This window comes from Crocuta crocuta, unplaced genomic scaffold (assembly GCF_008692635.1).
Source record: "Crocuta crocuta isolate KB4526 unplaced genomic scaffold, BGI_CrCroc_1.0 scaffold431, whole genome shotgun sequence".
Lineage (NCBI taxonomy): Eukaryota > Metazoa > Chordata > Mammalia > Carnivora > Hyaenidae > Crocuta > Crocuta crocuta.
In genome coordinates this window covers 2,437,534-2,460,250 of record NW_027528859.1, presented here as the reverse complement: position 1 = coordinate 2,460,250, position 22,717 = coordinate 2,437,534, and the positions used below count along the sequence as shown (strand labels likewise).

Sequence of the window (22,717 nt, the reverse complement as noted above, 5' to 3'; positions counted from 1 at the left end):
AGCATCTCAGAGGTGAGAAGAGAGAAAGCCAGATATCTCCACACACAGTGCCAGCCCACTCGAGATCAAAGAGGAGACAAGTTCAAGAAGGGAAACTTGGGGGCAGATCTGGGCAGGCTATCTCCAGGGGGCCCTACACACCCAATCCTGGACCTGCATTTCTGCGCTTTAGGGTCACACTGCAGTCCCTGACTGCATTGTTTTTCTACCTGATTCTGCTATTATTTTGAATCCAAGTGAGACAGGAAAGTCCAAGAAGCTCTCTGCCCTTCACTGTGCATTCCCATACCTACTTTACTTTTACCATGGTTTCCACACTACATAATTTCTTTTAAAGTGGGCTTCACACCCAACGTGGAGCCCCGTTCAGAACTTGAACTCATGACCCTGAGATCAAAGCATGAGCTGAGATCAAGAGTCAGATGTGGGGCGCCTGGGTGGCTCAGTTGATTAAGTGTCCGACTTCAGCTCAGGTCATGATCTCATGGTTTGTGAGCTCAAGCCCTGCATCAGGCTGTCTGCTGTCAGCACAGAGCCTGCTTCAGATCCTCTGTTCCCCTCTCTCTGCCCCTCCCCCTCTCCCTGCCCCTCCCTCTCTCTCTGCCCCTCAGCAGCTCAGTCTCTCTCAAAATAAATAAATAAGCTTTAAAAAAAAAAAAAGTCAGACTGAGCCACCCAGACATCCCTCTCCTATACAGTTTTACATGTGTCTGTAGTCAGATTTCTCCTGCAATCCCTACCCTTACATATGTTCTTGATGTTGTTTGTATCTTATTATTTCCCTTAATTATTCCTAAGGTTAGTTTATATCATCAGTCTTTTTAAAGAACTGGCTTTCTGTTTTGTTGATCATCTGTACTGGGTTTTGTTTCATTTGGTTGTTTGATTTGGTTGTTTCTATTCCAATCATTTCTAATTTCAACTTCATCAGCTTTGTCCTTCTACTTCCTCTGAGTTTATTTTATTCTTACTCTAGCCTCTTCAATTGAAAGTTTAGTGATCCCACTGCTTATTTTTATTTAAAAAAGTTTTTTTTAACATTTATTTATTTTTGAGAGAGAGCACAAATGGGGGAGGGGCAGAGAGAGAGGGAGACACAGAATCCGAAGCAAGCTTCAGGCTCTGAGCAACCTGTCAGCACAGAGCCCAACGCAGGGCTCGAACCCACGAACTGTGAGATAATGACCTGAGCCGAAGTCAGATGCTCAACAGACTGAGCCACCCAGGCGTCCCCCCCCACTCCACTGCTTATTTTAAAATTTTTCTTTTTTAAGAGTGAATGCAGATAAAGCTATAAATTTCCCTCCAAGCCCTGCTTTGGCAACATCTAAGAGATCTGCTATTTACAAGTGTGCTTTTGTTTCCAGATGTATGGATTTGCGAGATAGAGCTATCTTTCAATAACTGAATCTTTTTTTAAAAATATTTTTAGTTATTTCAAGGAGAGAGAGAGAGAGAGCGTGAGCAGGGGAGGGTCAGAGAGAGAGGGAGATACAGACTCTGAAATAGGCTCCAGGCTCCGAGCTGGCAGTCAGCACAGAGCCCGACGCAGGGCCCAAACCCACGAACTGCGAGATCGTGACCTAAGCGAAAGTCGGACGCTTAACCGACTAAGCCACCCAGGCGCCCCTCAATAACTGAATCTTAACTGCTTTGCATTCTGGCCAGTGGATATAGTTTGCTTGATGGCAGCATTTTGTAGTTCACTGAGATTTCCACTACTTACTATTTTTTCTTAATATGTTTTAAAAATTGAAGTATAATATATACTCAGTAAAGTATATACAGATTATGGGTATACCTTAATGAATGTTTACAAATATATATATCTATGATTCTGCCTGTGGATCAATAGATAGAACATTACCAGACCAGAGAAGACTTCTTACCTTCTCCACATCAACACTCCTCAGAGGGATCATCATGATTCATTTTTCCATTCATACATTTGTCTGAGTCTTATAAATGAAATTGTACCATATGTATTCTTTTGTGTCTAGCTTCCTCCTCTCTATATTATGTCTGTATGATTCATCTGTGTTTTTCAGCATAGCAATGGTTTCATTCATTTCCACTGAAACATAACTATCCACTGTTCAAATACATTGCAATTTATTAAGTTATTATAATGTATAGTTATCACAAACAATCCAGGTCTGAACATTCTTATACATATCTTTTAATACAGACATGCATTTTTAATAGGTATATATTTGAAAGTACTAATTAACTTTATTGCCTTTTTTTTTTTTTTTTTAGAGAGAGAGACAGGGTGCAAGTGAGCAAGGGCCAGAAAGAGAGAGAGAAAGAATCCCACGAGGAGCAGAGAGAGAGCGGGAGAGAGAAGCAAGGCTCACCCAGAGCTCGTGTTTTTACCCAAAGTGGGGCTCATGCTCACCCAATACAGGGCTTAAGCTCACTTGGATGTGGGATTCCAACTCACCAACCATGAGATCATGACCTGAGCCAAAGTCAGATACTTAACAACTGAGCTACCCAGGTGCCCAGTACTAATTAACTTTCAACTTTGGGATTCTGAGTATATTTTTTCCTATCTTATTTTATTTAAAAAAAAATTTAATGCTTTTTATTTATTTCTGAGAGAAAGAGACAGCGTGAGCAAGGGAAGGTCAGAGAGAGAGTAAGACACAGAATCTGAAACAGGCTCCAGGCTCTGAGCTAGCTGTCAGCATAGAGCCTGACACGGGGCTTGAACCTACAAACCGTGAGATCATGACCTGAGCTGAAGTCAGATGTATAACCTACTGAGCCACCCAGGCGCCCCTTCCTATCTTATTTTAAATATTATTTGGATCAGGGCAGGATATAAAAATATCTTATGTATTACTATGTCAAATGAATCAGGAGCTATAACTCACAGTAGTTTTGACCCCATATTCGCTTTCCTGGCTCTTAGTGTTCAAACTTAGAAGAATCTAAAACCCAGATCTCTCAGGCAGTGGCTTGCAAACTTCAGTCTCAGAATCATCTGGAGTGTTTGTTAAAAATTCCCAATCCTGTCTCTGCCCCCAAACCTTGGTTTCTCCAGGAATAGGATCCAGGAATCTGCATTTTAGCAAGTATCCCCAGGTGATTCTACTGCTCACTCAGGTGTCAAACACCTTCCTGGATTCCATGTTTCCATGACTGTGGACCAGTGAGGTGAATTATCACCATCCCAGGCAGCCTGAGTCCCTCCTTGGCCCCTATTGAGAACCCCAGTTATAACTGGGTTCTTTTCCTGCCCACTTCCTCCTTGTCTTCACTCCTAAAAGCCCAACTAAAGAATGTGGGTGGTTTATCAGAATTACCAATAAGTTTGGGTGGATCTGGCCCCTTTCCTCACTGCACCCATGGAAAAACTGAGGTCAAGGAGATGAAGGAGAGTCTGTAGGGAGACAGGTTCCTACCCTCCCTGTGTCTACAATAAGGAGATTCCTTAGTCCCGAGTTTCCTGAGAGTCTCTGTTCCAGAAGAGGCCTGTGTTATCAGAGTGAGCATGGCCTTTAAAATCAGACAGACCTGAGCTCAAATCCTAGTTCCTCTCTTTGAAGCAAATGAATGGAGGTTTCTGAATCTCAGGTCCCATCTTGAAAATGGGTTTAGAGCTGATGTTAAGACGAGAGCTAACATATATATGAGGCATTTGGCACATGGTATGTGCTTAGTGAATGGGTGTAATTACTATTAAGAGAATCTCAGTCACCCAGGAAGTGCTGTCACTTAATCTGGAACAGTCACCGGCTGGGTGGCAGAAGCTTAGGAGGAAGGAATGCTCACCCTCCCAATGCCTTACCTAGGGTCCTTAGGGTTTTCCTTCCTCTTGTGGCCTGCATGCCTGGACTCCATATTCACCTGGAGCCCCTCCAGAGGACACACATTTCCTGAGTGGCAACAGGAGGCTGGGTCCTAAGGGGCACTGGGATTTCAGTTCCTGCTTTGAGGAGTACCCAACCTGCAGATGGGCAGGCGTGTGTATGGAGAGCTGCGGTACAGAGGGCAAAGTGAACATTGAGGTGAGGAAGCAGAGTTGGGGTGAGCCCCAGGCATGGTCAGGGAAAACACAGCAGATGAATGCAAGCCTAGCAGCTAACAGATGGGCAAGTGGGGAGGGACAAGGACTTAGGCAAACACTCCCAGTGGCCCTAAGACCTGGCTCCCCTGCCTTTCCACCTGTTTTGGAATTTATCTTCTAGGGAAAGCTGGATTGATAGACTGTCACTAAAGAGCCCAGCAGATATGTAAGAGCTTAATATGAACCTGTAGACATAAAGCAAACCAAGGATGTTAAGCAAATTGAGATTCACAAAGTCTTTTGTTTGACTATCTGAACTAATATTTCACCAAAAAAGGGGCATCCCCCCAGCCCCTCAGGGGGCTGAATTTGTGTTAATAAGCAGTATTTACAAAATATTTTGGTCTCAAATCACATCTACATGGATGTTTAGATGCAAGAGCAAGAACTCACTTCAGATAGCACTTTGCTCTTTTCATGGCCAAGCCTTGCACTTGGTATCTGGGTCCCAGCAGTCAAGAGGCCTGTGTTCTAGCCAATCTATGCCTGGCTTGCTCTGTGATCTGGGCAATTCCCTCTCCCTCTCTGGGCCTCGGTATCTCTATGAATCAGCAATTGGGCTAATTCCTCCCAAGGCACCTTCAGACCCAGAGTTCTCAGATCCTAACACCTTTTTCTGGATACTTGTAGCAGCTCTGGGAGGTAGTCAACATCATGCCCATTTTATATAGAGCCAAAGCTTAGAGGAGTAAAGGGTCAGAAGTCACCAAAGAGTCAAAGGCTTAGCCGGACCAGAACCCAGAGCCCCACACCTTGCCTGAGCATACCTCCTAGAAAGCCATGTGTGCCCACATCTGCATGTACATGCACGCATGTGTATCAGGGCACAGGTTTCCACATGAGCCCCAGAGCTGCCCTGCAGTTGTTCTTGGATGCTGCGTGTACAGACTCGTTGGCTGGGCCAGGCCTGTTCCAAGCAGTTCCACCCTGCGGGAGGCGGGAGAAGAGGGGAAGGCGGGTAGGAGGGAGGGAGCTACACCTACATTTTTGTGCTGCCCTCTGATTTTAGCTGCTGCAATGTTGGCTCCTGGCTGCTGTGTACTTAGCTAAGTCTGAGTGACTCCATACACAGGCAGTGGGCCGGAACACTCCCCTCCAAGCACTGAAACTGACAAGCTCCTTGCACAGCTGGTACCCAGGCTTGCAGGAGCATTCACAGCCCTTCTTGCACCTGCACACTGAAACGTTCACACACACGTGTGTGTGTGTGTGTGTGCATGCACACAAACACGCAAGCTCATGCACACACTTAGCAAGTGATTCCCCCTCTGGCCCCAGGTTCCTCATCAGTAAAATGGGAGACAACTCTCCCTGCCTCACCAGATGATCCTTTGAGTTCAAAGACACTGAAGTTAGTTGCGCAAACTGTAAAGAACTGGGAGGACCCTGCTGAGATAATGCTCATCCAATCTGCCCACACAGATGGCAAAGAACAGGGCTTTTTTTCCTTTTTAAAAAATAATAGGGGGTGCCTGGGTGGCTCAGTCAGTTAAGTGTCCAACTCTTGATTTCGGCTCAGGTCATGATCTCAAGGTTCGTGGGGTCAAGCCCCCGTATGGAGCCTGCTTGGGATTCTCTCTCTCCCTCTCTCTCAGAATAAATAAACTTGAAAAAAACTAATAAAATAAGTCACGCTTTTAAATGAGATTAGATAAGTTTACTCTAGTTTCAATACAAAGTTGGTGATTTCAACCTCAGAATCACACTCTCGGGTGTGCCCCTTCCTCCTCTCCACCCAATCAGTAATGGTTTGATGGCAGAGAATATCCTGATTGACAATTCAAAAGAAAGATGATAGGAATTTTGGACTTCTAGCAAAAATAAATTTGTTGTTTTGAGAAAAGAAAAATAAATAAAAAATAAAGATGATATAACAAGATAGTAATAGAATGGACTCTGGAACCAGACTACCTGGGCTCAAATCCCAGTTCTTCCACTTGCTGGTGTGTCATGTTGCCTTGGATGTGTGATTTCATTGCTTTGTGCCTCAGGCTCCCCATCTGCCAGATGTGGTGACTATACTACAGGATCTACCTCACTGGGGTGATTATGAGTGTCTGCACATACAAAACTGCTCACTAAGAGGGGCTGTATTATTTTTTTCCTGGAAGCAGAGTAGGTGGTGATGATCACGTTCAAGGGGGCTCAGTGATTCACTGCCAGTACCAAGCCAGCCCTGAGCTCTCCCGTGCCCCCTCTAGTCTACACCGGTTTTGGGGGAACTCTGTCATCAGAGAGTAAAGCAGCTACTCTAGCCCAAGTCCTTGCCACAGCCTTGTCTATAGCTCCCATGGGAGGCTCTAATGAGGGAAACTCAAGCTCTTGCTGGGTAAAAGCAGAAAGGTAAGGCTCTCTGTACCACTCTCTACCAGTGTTAGCTCCAACATCACTGTCATCTATGACTGGATATGGGACTCTGGTGGCAGAGGGCTTGAAACCGAGGGCTGTAGGGATCCAGAAATCTATCAGAAAAGGAATAAACTAAACAAAGAATTGGGTTCCAAATTCTGCTCTGCCTGACGAGCTGGGTGACCGAGGCAAGTCACTTCACCTCTCTGAACCTTTGGAGGCAACATTATTGGTTGCAGTTCTTAAGGTTAGGATTTGATAAGATCAGAAATGGCTCACATTCCAAAGGATGTCAGTAAAGAAGGATTTGCTCAGTTCAGTGAAGGTATGAGAAGAGGTCAAACGTGGAGACTGACTCTACCCTGCTAAGCTGCTAAGAGGCATCATAAACCCTCATTATTGAAAAATTACTATGGGAGTAATTTTATTTGCAAGGGAAATGCAGCCCAAGAGGCCAAGGCACAAAAGGTCAAGTCAAGTCATAGAAGCTGTATCTGTCCTGAAGGCAGCCACTCAGAGGATGGGAACTGGAGGGGCTTTAGGATACACACTGTGAGTGAGCACTCTGCCTGAAGAGGTAAGCACATGGTTTTCAGTGTTAGCCACAACTGGGTTTGAATCCCTACTTGGCTACTTGTCACCAGCTGAGTGACCTTAGTTAAGTCAACCCTCTGTCTCACAGCTTCCTCGTCTGTAAAATGGGCATAATAATCGTGGCCCAGGTGGCTGTGTGCAGGATCACGTAAGGTGATACAGCGAAAAGCTGCTGGCACACAGTAAGCTCAATACATGGAAAGTATGGTTCTCATCTAGGACTCTCTTGTCTTGGGGTGTTAGAAATAAAATAAAACTTCACTCAGGTGAAGAAGTTTTATTTCTTAATAAAGAACGCTTAAGAAGATATTGTTTTAAGTAACCAAGAAGGGAAAGAATGGGCTGGCCTTAGGGTGATCAGGAACTCAAACACCAAGATACTTTCCTCTCAGCTTTTCATCTCTGTTGGCTTCATTCCTTCCACAGGCTTCTTGATGGATGAGGACATGGCTTCCCACAGCTCTAGCTTCACTTCTCCATCACCCATCAGGAGAGAATGCTTTCTCATCGGCAAAATAAAGAAAAGGAAAAGAAAGGAAAGGGGAGGGGAGGGGAGAGGAGGGAAGAAAGAAAGAAAGAAAGAAAGAAAGAAAGAAAGAAAGAAAGAAAGAAAGAAAGAAAGAAAGAAAGAAAGAAGAAAAGAAAAGAGAAAAAGAAAAGAAAGTCCCAAGAAAGGACTTGGGTCACATGGTCACCCTTGGGCCAATCACAGTAGCCAGGAGGATGGAGTCATCTGATTGGCTCAGCCTGGGTCATGTGCCTCGGGCGCTGAGGGTGTGTTTCCAGAAGAAAGAGAGGAGCCTGATGTTGTACAATTTTCTCCCCCAGAGAGTCCTGCGTGTGGGTGGAGTAGGGGAACAGTTATCTGTGCTAGGTGCTGCGGATGGCATGAAGCCACTGCTCACAAGTGCTACATCCTCTTGTGCCTTTGGTGCCGGGTTTATCCTAAAATGTTGTCTTGGTAGAAACAGCTCCCCTTAATACAGCTTAATGCTGCCCAAATCCACCATCTTCAGACGCTGTTTGCAGAGCTTACGCTGTGCTCACAGCAGGCAAAGCCCAGGCACCATGACAGTCTCACTGGAGGGCCCATTGTGGATCTTTCCCAGCCCCTGCCTGCTTGTCTCCAGACTCAGCTGGAGCCTGGCCCCCTGGACGACTCCTGGACGCAGACCTCAAGGAGATTGGGGGGGGGGTGCTGTACTTAAAGCAAAAAACGGCAGTGCTGGAAGGGACCTCAGAAACCACCTGGCCCATTTCATAGGTGGGAAGACTGAAGCCAAGAGAGAGCCAGGGACCTGCCTACCCAAGAACACAGAGCTCCTTGGGGACTAGTGTCTTTTTCAAGAAGCACCCTCAACCTGTGGGTAAGGTAGGTCCTGAATAAATATTAAATGAATGAATTAATGAACTGAGATTTTAATCCAGACCTCTTGTTTCCCAGGCCCATATAACTTTGCTCCCTCTTCAACCTAAAAATCTTAATTTCTAGATCTTAAGTCCTTGCCCATTGTAAGGGGAGGGGGGGTCTGTGGCCAGGATGAGCAGGAGAGCTATATAGGTGCTGGGAGGACCAAACTGCTGACAATCCTAGCTGAAGTGAATGAGAAGTGGTATGTGGTATTGGGGCAGGCAGCTGGGGAGGACAGACTGAAGAGGGATGAGTATATACTCATTATCTTTTTATAATTTGGGATTTGATTTTGTGTGTGATAGGCACAGCAGGGATTCCATTCCATCTGCTGGAGGAGAAAACAGAAGCCCCAAGAGGTCAAATGACTTACTCAACCTTCCTCCCCGTCCCCCCCCACCCAGCCCCCAGCAATTTGCAGAGGAGCTCAGACCCCTCCTGAGGTGTAGGTGATTCAGCTTCTGACTCACCACCCCCTGTGGCAGACGCCTGGGGCCTTATCCACATGCCCTCAGCACCTGCCACTCTGCCTGGGAGCCCTCCCTGTTGGTCATCCCCAGCACAGGCCAGACATGCTGGGAGTTCACTCCCTGGAAGCAATCCTTAACCAATGGTTGACGCCCAAGTTGGGGACACATACTCCACCTGCCTCACCCCCCACCCCCAGGTGGCTTAACACCAATGCTGAACATATGTACCACACTGGTTCCCAGCATGACCAAGATCCAATTGCCCAACAGGGGTCATTTGCATGATAATATGCCATTCACTGTGTCCTCTCCTGCCCTGCTTTATTTCCATGCTCCCTGGCACCATTTCCTGGGATGCTCTCCCAAGTAAACTACTTGGACTTGAACCTTTGTCTTAGAGTCTGCTTCTAGCCTAACCCAAACTAAGACAACCACCTTCTTTTAAAAAGAGAGTGGACTTGCTGACTAAATAATGACAAACACAGCCTATAAAAAGCAAATCCAAGCCAGGCCTAGAATGCCACAATGCCTTCTTACTCCGTGCCTGCCCCTTTCCTGCCACGCACCCTCACCAGTCCTACAAGTTCCTCCACCACCCACTAAGGAGGTCATTGCCTCTGAGGGTGTCACAGTTCATGCTACTGAGAACCAGCACCATGCAAGGCTGACTCCATCCCTGAGCCCTGGGTGATAGTTTCCCATGGCTCTGAAAAGATACCAGCAGTGAGTTGGCACCTGCCCTGATTCCTCAGGCAGGTGCTGGAATGTCCCTGTGCCACCTATGAGCCCTGCCTCATGTCACCCCATGAGGGGTGACCCCACAGGATGATCTGAGGAACAGAATCATGGAGTCATGGATACTGAGCAGGAGAGACCCACAGGGACTGGGTGCCTTGTCTAACCCTCCCATTGTAAGGGGGAGGAGATGAGACCTGGGGAGATGAGGTCATGTCCAAGGTCACAACGTGTGTCAAGAATGGGGGTCTTGCCCAGGGTCACACAATGCATCAGGATTAGAATGCAGCATAAACCCAGGCTTTTTTCTTTTGTTTCTAGTTTGATGTTTTGGGCTTATTACAAAAAATTATAGAAAGAGGAGAGGGGAACAGGGAAGAAGACCAAGAACATGGGATTTAAGGCGAGGCAGACCTTGACTTGAAACCCAGTTTTGCTGACTGTTGACTGAGTGCTTTAAACAACTAGCTAAGTACCATGTGCCTCAGTTTCTATGATTGTAAAGTTGAGGTTCTATTAGCCATCCAACAGGGCTGTCAGAGATAACTGAGGCAGAAGGCCCTTGTTAGTATGAGATACTCAATAAACATTGGTTGACTCTGAATCTAAAAAGAGATTCTGCCTATCTTTAGGCCCCTGTGTGGGATAAACTCCAGGGAGGTTAAACAGAAATGCTCTCACCATCTCTGTAATCATTTCTGGAGAGTTTACAGCAGGGTCTAGTGCAGAATTTGCACACTGTACGCTTCAGAGTGCTACCTCTATGTGAGAAAAGATGCCATGGAAACAAGTAAGTTTGGAAAGAGTGCCAAGTTTATATACTGCAGGATTTCTCATGGCCTTTGCTTCTTAATGTGCTTTGTACATGTGCTGCGTTTCCTGGTGTATCTGACCATGCAATTAATTTTGTCAGGAGCGCTAAATGTCCCCCAGCAGTTGGGGGTGCTCCAGAAAACCATCTGGGAAACAGTTGCTGGGGAAAAGGTCACCTGACTGAAGTTAGGAGCCTTTGGTTCTCATTTTATGTCTGCCACTTACTCACTGTGTCACCTTAGACATATCCCTGACCCATATTGGCCTCGGTTTCCTCATCTGTAAAATGAGAGGCAGGGAATGGAATTCCTAAGGGTGCTTCCAGTTCTGATGTGCTGGGATCTCAAAGCTCCTCTCCTCCACCATTAGTTCCCTATTTTTAACCCTAGCACACCCAATTCTGGCCAAAGAGAGTGCTGGGAGAAGGGCAGAGGGTCCCCAGAGAGGACCCAAGCAGGGTCATTGCTGGCCCCGGTGTCTTGCCCCAGAAACGTAGGCGGAACTGGTCAGAGCAGGGCCCTGCCAGCCTCCAGCCTGGAGACGTGAGAGTTGCTCTCCTCCCCTCCCTCCTCCTCTGCCCCCCTGCCGGGACAGTCAGCCGCTGGGGGATTAGGAGCAGGCCCAGCGCCCATTCAAGCCATTCAGCAAGACAGGAAGCCAAGCTCGCTCCTGCCCGCCTGCCTCTGCTGGGCAGGTCTACAGGATTATGCACATTGTGTTTCTCGGACTTGCACAAAGGGAGGCCCAGCCCACTGGGAAAGGCTGTGTCCAGGCGGGAATTCACCACCTGGAAGCCAGGGTAGGCTGCTGGGCTGCAGAGCTAGTCTGCCCATTGGCCTGCGGAGCCAGAGGCTGCACCCTCACAGGTGCCTGGTGTTGCCCTTGACCTGCATAGTGGGTGGCTTGGGGCTCCCAGGGGCGTGATGGGTGCAGTCCCTTACAGTGTCTCCCAAGATGAGGTCCCCGCATCCACACACAAAGTTTTAGCCTGAATGCAGGAGTCTTTTCTCAGGACAATGCAGACCCTGGCACAAAATGCAGGTAGGTTGCAGGCGGGTGAGGACAAGTCCATCTCTCTGAGCCAGAGGCTTCTGAAGGCTTCTGAGGAACTGAAGTGTTCACTTTCTCTGCCTCCTTACAGCTGCCATCTAATCCTTAGCCTGGACAAGCTGTACCTGACTTTGAAGGTGACTCGAAGACAGAGATGTTCTTGTCAGTTCCCAAGGGCTGGGGCCAGATCTGACTGCACAGCCAGGCTCTGCCACAGGTCAGGAGGCTCAGTCCCAGCTGGCCACTTGGAGAGATGGGCATTCACCGTCTGGGATCCTACGGAAAAGATACGTGCTCCAGGTGGTGCAGGGTGCCCTGAACTCCACTCGTTCCTAATTTCAGCCTTATCTGTGTACACCCGTACCATTACTGACAATCTGACAATGTGTTATGGGTTTTTTTTTTTTTTAAATCAACTTACTTTTTAAATTGAAACGACTTCTTTGGCCCTTTGCTAGGCAATGGTATCTGTGAAATCATGGGTCTTGTGTGCTTGCTAGTAGTTCCTATTACAATAAAAATAATTCCCCAATCATGGAAAAAAATGGCTTGGCCCTAGACTACCACAGTCAGCTTTCAGCATCGTCAGTGGTAATTAAAGTAGAGAGAATGGGGTTGGATGATAGTCGCCAAGCCTCCTTCAGCTCTTGAGAACTGGGTTTCTATGATACTAAAAATCCTCAATGCCACTGATTCCAAAATTCCCTGCAGCAACCTGAGCCAGACCCTCAACAGTCATCACAGACCCCTCCTTCTTCCTCCTCCCTCTGATGCAGGCAGTGGTGGTTCTGCCTCCTGAATACCTCGCCCATCTGCCCCGCCCTTTCCCATCCATCCCTCTGGCCACTGCCTTAGTTTAGGTTTTCATCCACTCTCCCCAGATCCCTGTAGGAGCCACTCGCCCATCTTCCTGGCACCTTCTAACCACCTCCAATCCACTCTCCACCCTGCAACCTGTGCATTCTTTTCACCATGTGTATCAAAAGTGCCTAGAACACAGTAAACATTCCATTAATAACAGCTATAAATAGTTTTAAGGATGCAAATCTAGTTAAGTCTCTTAATTGGTTAAAAGCTCCCATGGCTTCCCCATAGACCTTAGGACACCAGAAATTCCTTAACCTGGTATAGAAGGCTCTTTTTTGAGCTAGCCCCTCCCTACTCTTTAGCTGTATTTTTCATCATTTCCAAACTCTCCCTGGGCTCCAGTGAGACCACAGTAGGAGGCATCCACATGTGCCACTCTGTTTCATGCCTCTGTGCCTTCGCTGATTCTGCCTCTTCTCCTAAGAATGTCCACCTCCCAGACCACCACTTCTTCTTCATCTGGATCTTAGTAAATGGCATCATCCTCTCTGTATCTGTCAGGTTGTGCTGCATAACACACCACCCCAAAACATAGTAGCTTAAAACAAAACAAAACAAAACACCGCTGATTATTTGTCACAGGTCTGTAGATTGGGCAGATGGTTCTTCTGGTCTGGGCTGGTCTCCCTCACATGTGCGGGGCCTCAGCTGGGATATGTGGGACAGCTGGGATGGCTAGAATCTCTCTTGACATGATCTTATCCTCCAGGAGGCTAGCTTGGACTCATTTACACGGTGGACTCAGGTTCCCAGCAGCAAGAGAGAGGGCAAGCCCCATTGTGCAAGTGCTTCTGAAATCTCAGTTTGCATCACATTTGCAAACGTCCACTGGCCAAAGCAAGTCATCTGACCAAGCCTGGCTTCGAAAGCAGACAAAGAAGGCAACTGCCAGATGGACACAGAAGGCAAGGGGCTGGGATCTTAAAGAGGGAACAGAAGACACAGACCTCTCTAGGAATAAATTAACAAAAGTTTGCACTCATCATGAACTTTGAGTAATGGCCTAAGACATGCCTAAAGATGTTCTTCAAACATTAATAAGCGCCCTGAGACTAGAAAGTGTCACCCTCCTGCAAGTGGTACAGGAGTCCAGAGGCAGATGTGTGGACGTGGGACAAGACAGGCCCAGAACAGACCCGAATGGGGCCTTTCCTTATTGGGTCATTTGATCTTTGGAGATTAGGACACATTCTCAAATACTAGGGCTACTGTACTCCCAGGTTTGCAGGGTTTACTTGCTTGCCCCTCAACATGGTGATGCCATGTAAGGGAACTGAAGGCTGCTCAGGCTGTATCCCTTACATACCCACAAAGCAGAGTTTCTGTGTGTAAGCTTGTGTCAGGATGATCCCTTGCCACTTGTGCTTATTTCTCATGCACACGGAGTTTTACCTCAGCTACCCTCCATCCCAGAATCACTCCAGCTCAGTTTTCCAACTTCATCAGGACTCACTATAGCTGAAATTGAGTTTACATTTTTGCAGTACTCCAGTATACCTTGGCTAGAGACTGCTGCATTACATTAGTCACATAGCTAAGCCAGTGGGACCCTCCAACAAGAAGCTGGATGTCTGTCACAGCCCAGCAGTTTATGGTAAATTGTATATACACTTGTACATATTAATACATATATATTAAAATATACGTGATTCTTATTTAATAATATGATTCCTTTTTTAGTGGTCCCATTTATCTTAAAAAATTTTTAATTGAGTTATTCCATGAATATAGTCTACTAGTATATCTTGATCTTGGTATATACATATCTATTCCTTTGTGTCTGACTTCTTTTGTTCAGCATAATGTCTTTGAGGTTCATCCATGTTGTTGCATATATCAGTAGTTTGTTCTTTTTTATTGCTGAGAAGTATTCTATTCTATGAATATATTACAGTTTCTTTACAGACACTGGGCCGTTTCTAGGATAGGAATATTACAGATAATGCTGCTGTGAATATATACTCCTGTACTTTTCTTCTGGTGGAATACACTTGTGTGCAGCATGTACCCAGGAGTGGGATGGCTGAATCCTAGGACAGGTGTCTGTTTAGCTGCAGTGTGTCATTTTAAAGAGCTTTTCCTTCATCAAGTCCCTCCAGGCACTGTTATATGCAGGCTCCCCAGACCAGGTTGGATTCTGCCTGAACGTCAGCCTGTATCATAGTGCTCCAGACGGACCCAACCCGAGCAGCCCCCTTTATGGAATGCTGTCTTAATAGAGTTTTTCTACCTCATCTATGCTATACAAACATTGGCACTGTCACATACTTTATTGCAAACATTGTTTTATGTTCCTTGACTAAATGCTCCTTGAAGGCAGGTATTTCCACATCTCTATAATCCCCCTTGCTTGGCAGGCAACAGATAATTAATGTTTAAAGATAAACAGTACTAATTAGTTATCTGCTGTTATGCAAGAAATGATGCTCAGGTTTGGTGGCTAACATTGGTTAGTTCACAGCTTCTGTGGGTCAGAGATCTAAGAGCAGCTGAGCCAGGTGGTCCCGCTCAGAGTCTGTCATAAGATTGCAGTCAAGATACTGGCCAGAGCTGCAGGCCTCTGGAGGCTTGACTGGGGCCGGAGGATCCTCTTCCTAATTCACTCACTGCTGACGGTTGGCTAGAGACCTGCAAGCTGGCTTCCCCAGAGCGAGGGATTAGAGAGACCAAGTAGCAAGCTGTAGCATCTTTTATGACCTAGTCTTTGAAGTCACACACGGTCACTTCTGCTTTATTGTGTTCATTAGAAATGAAGTGCTACATCCAGTCAGTGCCCAAGAGGAGGAGAACTGAGCTCTACTCCTTGAAGGGAGGAATATTAAAGAATTTGTAGACATATCCTAAAACCACCATCTCTAATAATAGCTAACATTTATTGAGTGCTTACTATGTGCCAGGTGCTATACTATGTATTTTTCACAGAGTACTTTGTTTAGCTTGTTACAACTTTGTTACTTGTTACAACACCACAAGGGAGATACTATTTTCAATTTTTCAGGCAGGAAACTAAGGAGCTGAGATATTAAGGAATTTGCCCAATGTCCCACAGTAAATGACTGAGCTAGAATGGGAGCCCAGGGGTCAGACTCCCAGAGATTCTGCTCCCAACCATTAACTAATGCCATGAACAAGAGACAGTGGATGATTCTATGCATTTAGGGGTCTCAGATGGAGTGATGGGCTGAATGGTGGACCCAAAGATATGACCACGTCCTAATTTCTGGAACCTGTGGACATCACCTTATTTGACAAAAGATGTGATTAAGCTAAGGATCTTGAGAGGACTTGAGAGGAGGTGTTTAACTTGGATTGTCCATGTAAGCCTTACATACAATCACATGCACCCTCATAAAAGAGAGCCAAAGGGAGTTTTACACATAGCAGGAGAAAACAGAGAAGAAAAGATGATGTGAAGACAAAGGCAGAGATTGGAGTGATGCAGCCAAAGCCAAGGAATTCTGGCAGCAACTAGAAATTGGAAGAGGCCAGGCACACATCCTGTCCTATGGAGTCGAGAGGAACTGCAGCCAAGCAGATACCTTGATTTGGGACTTCTGGCCTCCAGAACTATAAGACAATAAACTGCTATAGTTTTAAGCCACCAAGTTTGTGGTTCTTTGTTATAGCAGCCAGAGGAAACTAATACAGCTATAAAATGTGTCCTATCTCCCTGTTTAGTGTTGCTCTTGATGGCTGAATGGAGTGTTTGGGGCTTATTAGCATGGTTCTTGCCTTTGGATCAGCTTGGCATCAACTCACCCTTAAAGCAGTAGAAAAATTAAAATCAAGTTAAAAGGAGAGGAAGAAAATTGTATAAGAACCATCTATCTTATTATTGAACTTAAGTTTTACTCTGAGCTTCCTGGTAGCTGAGGCTAAAAGAGAATCAATGTATAATTTTCATTTTCTGATAAAAATGAACCACATCTGTTCTTCAAGAAACACACATCTCTCCCTCATATTATATTCTAAGAGCAACTGAACATGCGTTTATTCATACACTGAACAAACCAAGAGGTAAAATATCAGGAGTGACTTTGAGAAGATCAAGGGACTGTCCTCATGTGGAAGTTCTTATGTAATCCCTGGATAAGAACTCTAGCCTGACAGAGAAACAAAGTTCAACATCACACAGCCTGGCACCCAGGAATGACAGCTCATATGGATGCAGGGTTCCAAAGTTCACCAAGTACTTGTACAGCCATTATCCTACATGTGCTCAAACAGCTCCTGAGAGCCAGGAAGAGAAGACAGTGTAATCTTCATCTCCAGATGCAGACACCAAGGCCAAGAGAGTAAAGAGATTAGATTGCCCCAAGCTGATGAGAGAAAGGGCAAGGTTTCAGTGAGGCTGCAAGAATGGGTTACCAGGTTCTACTTAGTCCAGATGCCTCCTATTGCTCTACAAGGATTTCATGCCCATCTGTCTTAACTCTCCAAGCACTGAGCCACTTAACTCTCCCCACTGAGCCATTGTGGGAAGGGTCTTACTCTCACACTTCTTGGGAAGCCCCCAATACCTATCCAGAGCTAGTTGGTGAGAGTCCACAACTCACGTCCATACCCTGCCTGGTCCTTTAGCTCAGGTCGCAAGCTCACTGAGAAGAGTCTCTTAAAGGAGTGGGGTTGGAGGGAGGACTAGCTGTGGGCTCAGACCTAGCATTAGGAAGAGAGACCAAAGGGGCACCTGGGTGGCTTAGTCGGTTAAGCGTCCGACTTTCGCTTAGGTCATGATCTCGCAGTTTGTGGGTTCGAGCCCTGCGTCGGGCTCTGGGCTGACTGCCAGTTCAGAGCCTGGAGCTTGTTTCAGAGTCTGTGACTACCTCTCTCTCTGACCCTCCCCTGCTCATGCTCTCTCTCTCTCTCTCCCCTAGAAATAAATTTTTAAAAAAAACATTAAAAAAAAAAAAAAAGGAAGAGAGACCGTAGAGTGAGGGTGATGCCTGCCCAGCTGGGTTGTGGCCAGGGCGCTGTCCGCCCTGCAGTGCTGACTGGTGGCAGATTTCTGGGGGAAATGCGACCCCCAGGGAGACAGGTTTGGTCTTCCCATCTCCCACCTTCATGACCAGAGGCTGATAGTATTGGAGTCATTTCATCACCTGAGGGACCAGGAGGAAAAGAAGAGGGACTGGCCACTTCCCCAGCTCCCCTCCCTCACTTTCTCCCCACTCCATACCTTCCGGTGCCTCTTTCTCCCCATTCACCTTCTTTTACTCCACTCCCATCTCCTCGCCATTCCTCTGAAGTCACTTTCTTTCCACTCCCCCCTATGCCTGTCTGCTCTCTCTGTTTCTTCCACCCTTCCTCTGTCCTCTTCACTCACCAGGTGTGCAACTCTTGTAAGTTTTTTAATATCTCTGAGTGAAAGCCCTGACCTCACAGGGTGGTTGTAAAGCTCTGTGGCCAGTGTAGAGAAAATGCCCAATCCAAGTGCATTATCCTCACCCATTTATTTCCCTTTCTCCCAGGGTGGGTGGAGACACCACATTAGCTCTCTTGCCTCCCTCATCAGAGCCCAGCATGCTGACTGCCTTGGGGCATGATCATCCTCCTCCACCTGAGGGGACAGACCCTGGTCCAGAGAGACTGGTCACATCCAGCAGGGCAGGGGGTGAGACATGATGTTTGATGAAGATCTCTAGAGAGGAAGGGACTCATGATTTACCACACACCCACTGTGTGCTAGGCTTGGGGGTAAGAATTTTATGTGCATTATCACATAAATGTAGGGTTCTTTGTGAGAACCCTACAAAGCAGGTACTATTATTAGTACACTTGTTAACAGATGAGTAGATGAGATGAGTAGAGAGATACAGAGAGGTGAAGTGACTGTCCCTGGGTCACACAGCTATTAAGTAAAGATAGGTCACTCTGACTCTAAATGCCATGCTCTTTATCTTAACTTTTTACTATGGGAAAATGTAAACATAGAAGAGTAGACAGAATAGCATAATGAACCCCCATGAACCTACTACCTAGCTCTAGCAATCAACCCTTGGCCAATCTTGTTTCACCCCTACGCACACCCACATCAACCTTTCCTTATTTTGAGGCATATTTCAGACATTATGTAGTTTTATCCATAAATATTTCAATAATTGCCTTTAAGAGATAAAGTTAATTTTAAAAACATAGCCAAAACACCCTTACAATGCTATAAAATGGTACAATAATTTAAGATTATCAAATAACAGGGGAGCCTTCACATTTCCATTCATGTCCTGCTTCTCTGCTCTCTCCTATTGCCTCTTTTTTTTAAGAATTTTTTTTTAATGTTTATTTTTTTTTGAGAGAGAGAGAGACAGAGTGCAAACAGGGGAGGTGCAGTCAATCTGGGCAAGGAGGGCACAAGGCTCTTCCCTTCCCTCTCGCGCCCAGAGAGATGAGCTTCTAGCTGCGAGGACAGTTCAGATCCATGACCTTGGACCCCAGAGCTGATGTTCTGGGGACAGAGAATCTGAAGCAGGCTTCAGGCTCTGAACTGTCAGCACAGAGCCTGACTTGGGGCCCAAACTCAAGAACTGTGAAATCATGACCCAAACCGAAGTCAGAAGCTCAACCGACTGAGCCACCCAGGTGCCCCAACCCTACTGCCTCTTTTAATAGATAATGATACTTCTTCTGCTGTAAAGCCCTTCACACACATTATCCTATTTAATGCTCACATCTGCCTTCCGAGGACTCACTCTGGAAATGAGGAAAGTGAGGCTCAAAGAGGTGAATGGACTTGTCCATAGTCACTCAGCAGGTTAGGGTCAGAGCCTGCCCCCCATGTCTCCTAGCCCTTGCTTCTCTCTACCCCACAGCCCCTAAGATGGGAAATTCAACTGTCATGCTCAGAAGCTCAGGGGGGCCTATGGAGTTGACTGAGAGACACGTCCATCCCCCAATGGCAGCAGGCTAGATAAAGTGTGGTCCCAGCTGGGGAGGGACAGCCCAGTTCCTTTCTCTAGGTAATAACAGGACTAATTCCACGGCTCAGGCTTTTTTGCATGCAATAGCTCCCCAAATCCTGGGCAGCGGCTAGGGCTTACCACTTAGCCTCCTGAGCGGCATGCTTTAAGCCCCCTGCACTATGGGAGATTGGATGCTGAAGCCCAAAGGGCAGGCACAATAGCCAGATCACTCAGCCAACCTTACCCTAATTCTACTTTTTGCCTAAGTGCAGGTGGAGGGCAAAGGTCTCTCTGTTTTTCTCCTGGGAACCTCCTTGCCTAGCCAGCCCTGCACATGCAAAGAATGCCAAGGATTCCATTCTAAATCCCCTGGCTTTCATGGCTAATTCTCCCATTAGACTGTAGGCTACAGAGCAAACCCCTCGGCCTGGCATTCAAGGCCCACACTCTGCCCAAGGCGACTGATGTAACCTATCAGAGATCCAGGGGACCATGGTGCAATTTCAGGGAGGGCACAGAAAGCTTTATACTAGCTAATTTCGAAAATTCTCCAGTTAGAGCTTTGCCTCTTTACCTTTAAACTATGTTCTTCTTCTTCTCCTTTTTAATGTTTTATTTATTTCTGAGAGAGAGAGAAAGTGTGAGCAGGGGAGGGTCCGAGAGAGAGGGAGACACAGAATCTGAAGCAGGCTCCAGGCTCCGAGCTAGCTGTCAGCACAGAGCCTGATGTGGGACTTGAATCCACAAACTGTGAGATCATGACCTGAGCCGGAGTCAGATGCTCAACCAACTGAGCCACCCAGGCACCCCTAGACTATGTTCTTTGTTTAAATGCAAGCAGGCATTGTTCCTGCCAGCAGTGTGCCATCTTGTTCCACAGCTCAAATTTAATGTCCTAATAATACCACTTGCTATTTGCTTCCCCGTGTAGATCATGGCATTTCACTTCTCCACACTTTTGCTAATACTGCTTCCTCTGCCTGGAAACTCACTGCTTCTTTCTTCATTCACTAATTACCAGGGGTGCCTGAACTCAGCTCAGTCATCACCCCCTCTGGGAACCTTCCTGAATGCCTCCCTCCTCTCATGATCTTCCCACCCCCTACATTGGATGAAGGGCCCTTTCATGGGTTTAACTGGAACCCATGCTATCCTAGCCAGCACACTGTGCACCCCTCAAGAGCAGAGATCAGTGCTGTCAGCTCAGTCTTCTCTGGGCCTGAACACAGCCTAGTACATAGTAGGATCTCAGTGTAAGGTGCTTGTTGAAATACGTCATGTCACTGAGCCCTCGCCACAGCTCTGGGGGTTAGGCTGCTCAGAAATGGCAATTCCTTCCATTTCATGGAAGTGGAGGTTGAGACTTGGAGAGGCAAGGTGCCGTGTCCTGGGAACCCAGTGCTCCCACCTGTGTCTCCTGCCTCCCAGTCCAGCTGCTCAGGCTGCTGCCCTCCCAGATGTGGCCTGGATGCCCAGGGCAGAGGAGGTGAGACCGCACAAAACAGGAGGCAGTGCCTCTGGGCACTGCGGAGCAAGCGTCTGTGCCCAAGCACCTCTAGCACAGCCCCCTGTCACCCAGGGCAAAGCCTCAATTCTTCATCCCGGCCTCAGGGCCCCCCCACGACCTTCCCCAAGCCTCATCGCTTACAGTTACCTCTCAGATGCCCCTGCTGCCACCATGCCTGCCTACTCACCCTTCTTTGGGCTCATCTGAGGTTTCAGGACCCTGTGCTCAGTGCCCAAACTCTGTCCTCATCATGTCCTGAGACCCTGTGACCAGCACAACTGGAAGAAGAGGTGGCGTAGATGTTCACGGAGTCTTCCAGTGCCAGGGTGACATGGCAGCCTAGTGGTCAACACAAACAAAGCAATCAGCATTTCCCACACTGGGATCGTGGAATACCAGCATCCTAAACAGATGCTTCTAACTATTTCCCCCACAAAAGAGCCACATGGACAATATAATAGTGACCTTCCATGTGTTGAGTGCTTATATTTCAGGCACAGTGCAGGGCATTTTACATGCAATGCTGCATTTCATCCCCACAACAGTGCTAACAGGCTGGCTCCAGTTTTGCTCTGAACTACAAATGAGAAACTTAGTCAGAGAGGCTAGTGAATTTTCCGACGGTCACACAGCTAGAAAGTAGCAGAACCAGGATTCAAACCCTAGCTGGTGCTGTCAGCCACTTTGTGAGCCTACCTTTGTCTACTGCATTGTCCCTTGAGGAAATTCAAGGTGTAATTCACATGTTACACATCCTGAGGATTCTTATTTAAATTTAACTAAATATTTGAGGCTGGAACATCCCCCCCATCCACCACCTTTTGTTTAATACTGAATCCTAGTCACATCTCGCAGAATGCAATGTTTCCCTAAACAGTTTGTGAAATGCTGTGCTAGAAAATATCACCTGGTATTGTCCTAACAACCTGAGAGCTTGGGGTGGAGCTGTTGAAGGAACCCTGGAAACCTCTGAGTAGAGCCTCTGTAACTGCACACATGAGGTTCTGAGGCCCAGATGGTGGCAAGTGCTCTCTGCACAGCCAGTGAGGGGAAGGGGCAGGTTTCTGACTCCCTCCTCAGGGCCAAGAGAGGCCTTGACTCAAGGCTGGCTGGTGGGGCTGGCCGTCAGGAAACCTCTCAGCAAGTGGAATTCACACACCCTCCTGTAGAGGCCGCACAGGCTTCAAAAGATGGAAATTGCTGGAAGTGGCACCATATTACTGAAAAAACGTCCCTCAGATCTGAGGTCCACAAAGCAGAATGGTTCCACAGATCATATCAAATTTAACACCTCCAACACAAAGGCACAAAGGCCCAGAGAGGGAACTGGCCTTGTCCAAAGCCACACAGCAAGTTCAAAGTGCAACTGGAAATAGAATTCAGTCCTCCTGCTTCCTGCTCCAAGACTCTGGCCTTTCCTGTAACTGCTATTACATGTATCTGTCTCCTCAGCCTGCCCAGAGGCCCCTCAAGAGCAAAGATAAGTGTCCAGTTCATGCCTGATTTCCTGACTACTGACATTTAGGGCTCAAGAAATAATTGACTAAGAGAACAAATAAATAAAACATTTTATTTTTACCAAAAACTCTATTTTTCAGCTTGCTCATCTACATGGCTGAGATGAACTTTTGGCTGCTTCTGAAAATGACTATATCCTCAAAGGATAAACATTTGCTATCAAAGAATAACAGCAACACTTATGCTTAACATAAGTGTACACACACACACACACACACACACACACACCCCAAAGACTGCTCTAAGCATTTTACCTATATTAACTTATTTAAATCTCACAGTGATCATATTGCAGATGAGAAAAAAGTGTCACAAAGAGGCTAGGTAACTCTTGCAGTCGCACAGCTAATAAATAATTGAATCAGGATTTGAACCCAGGCACTCTTAACACCAAAAGCTATATTCCTAACCACTATACTGCACTACTTCTCA

At 46.7% G+C, this 22,717-nt stretch overlaps 1 protein-coding gene across 1 annotated transcript in view; it reads right to left on the bottom strand.

The window, feature by feature from the left end:
• The window catches only part of XPA (XPA, DNA damage recognition and repair factor), a 72,939-nt gene extending 51,886 nt beyond the window's left edge, over window positions 1-21,053 (bottom strand). The window contains exon 1 of the mRNA XM_077756135.1: window positions 20,955-21,053. Within this exon, the coding sequence (XP_077612261.1) occupies window positions 20,955-20,970 (16 nt within the window). The 5' untranslated portion in view covers window positions 20,971-21,053. The remainder of the gene's footprint in view (window positions 1-20,954) is intronic.
• Between the last annotated feature and the right edge of the window lie 1,664 nt (window positions 21,054-22,717).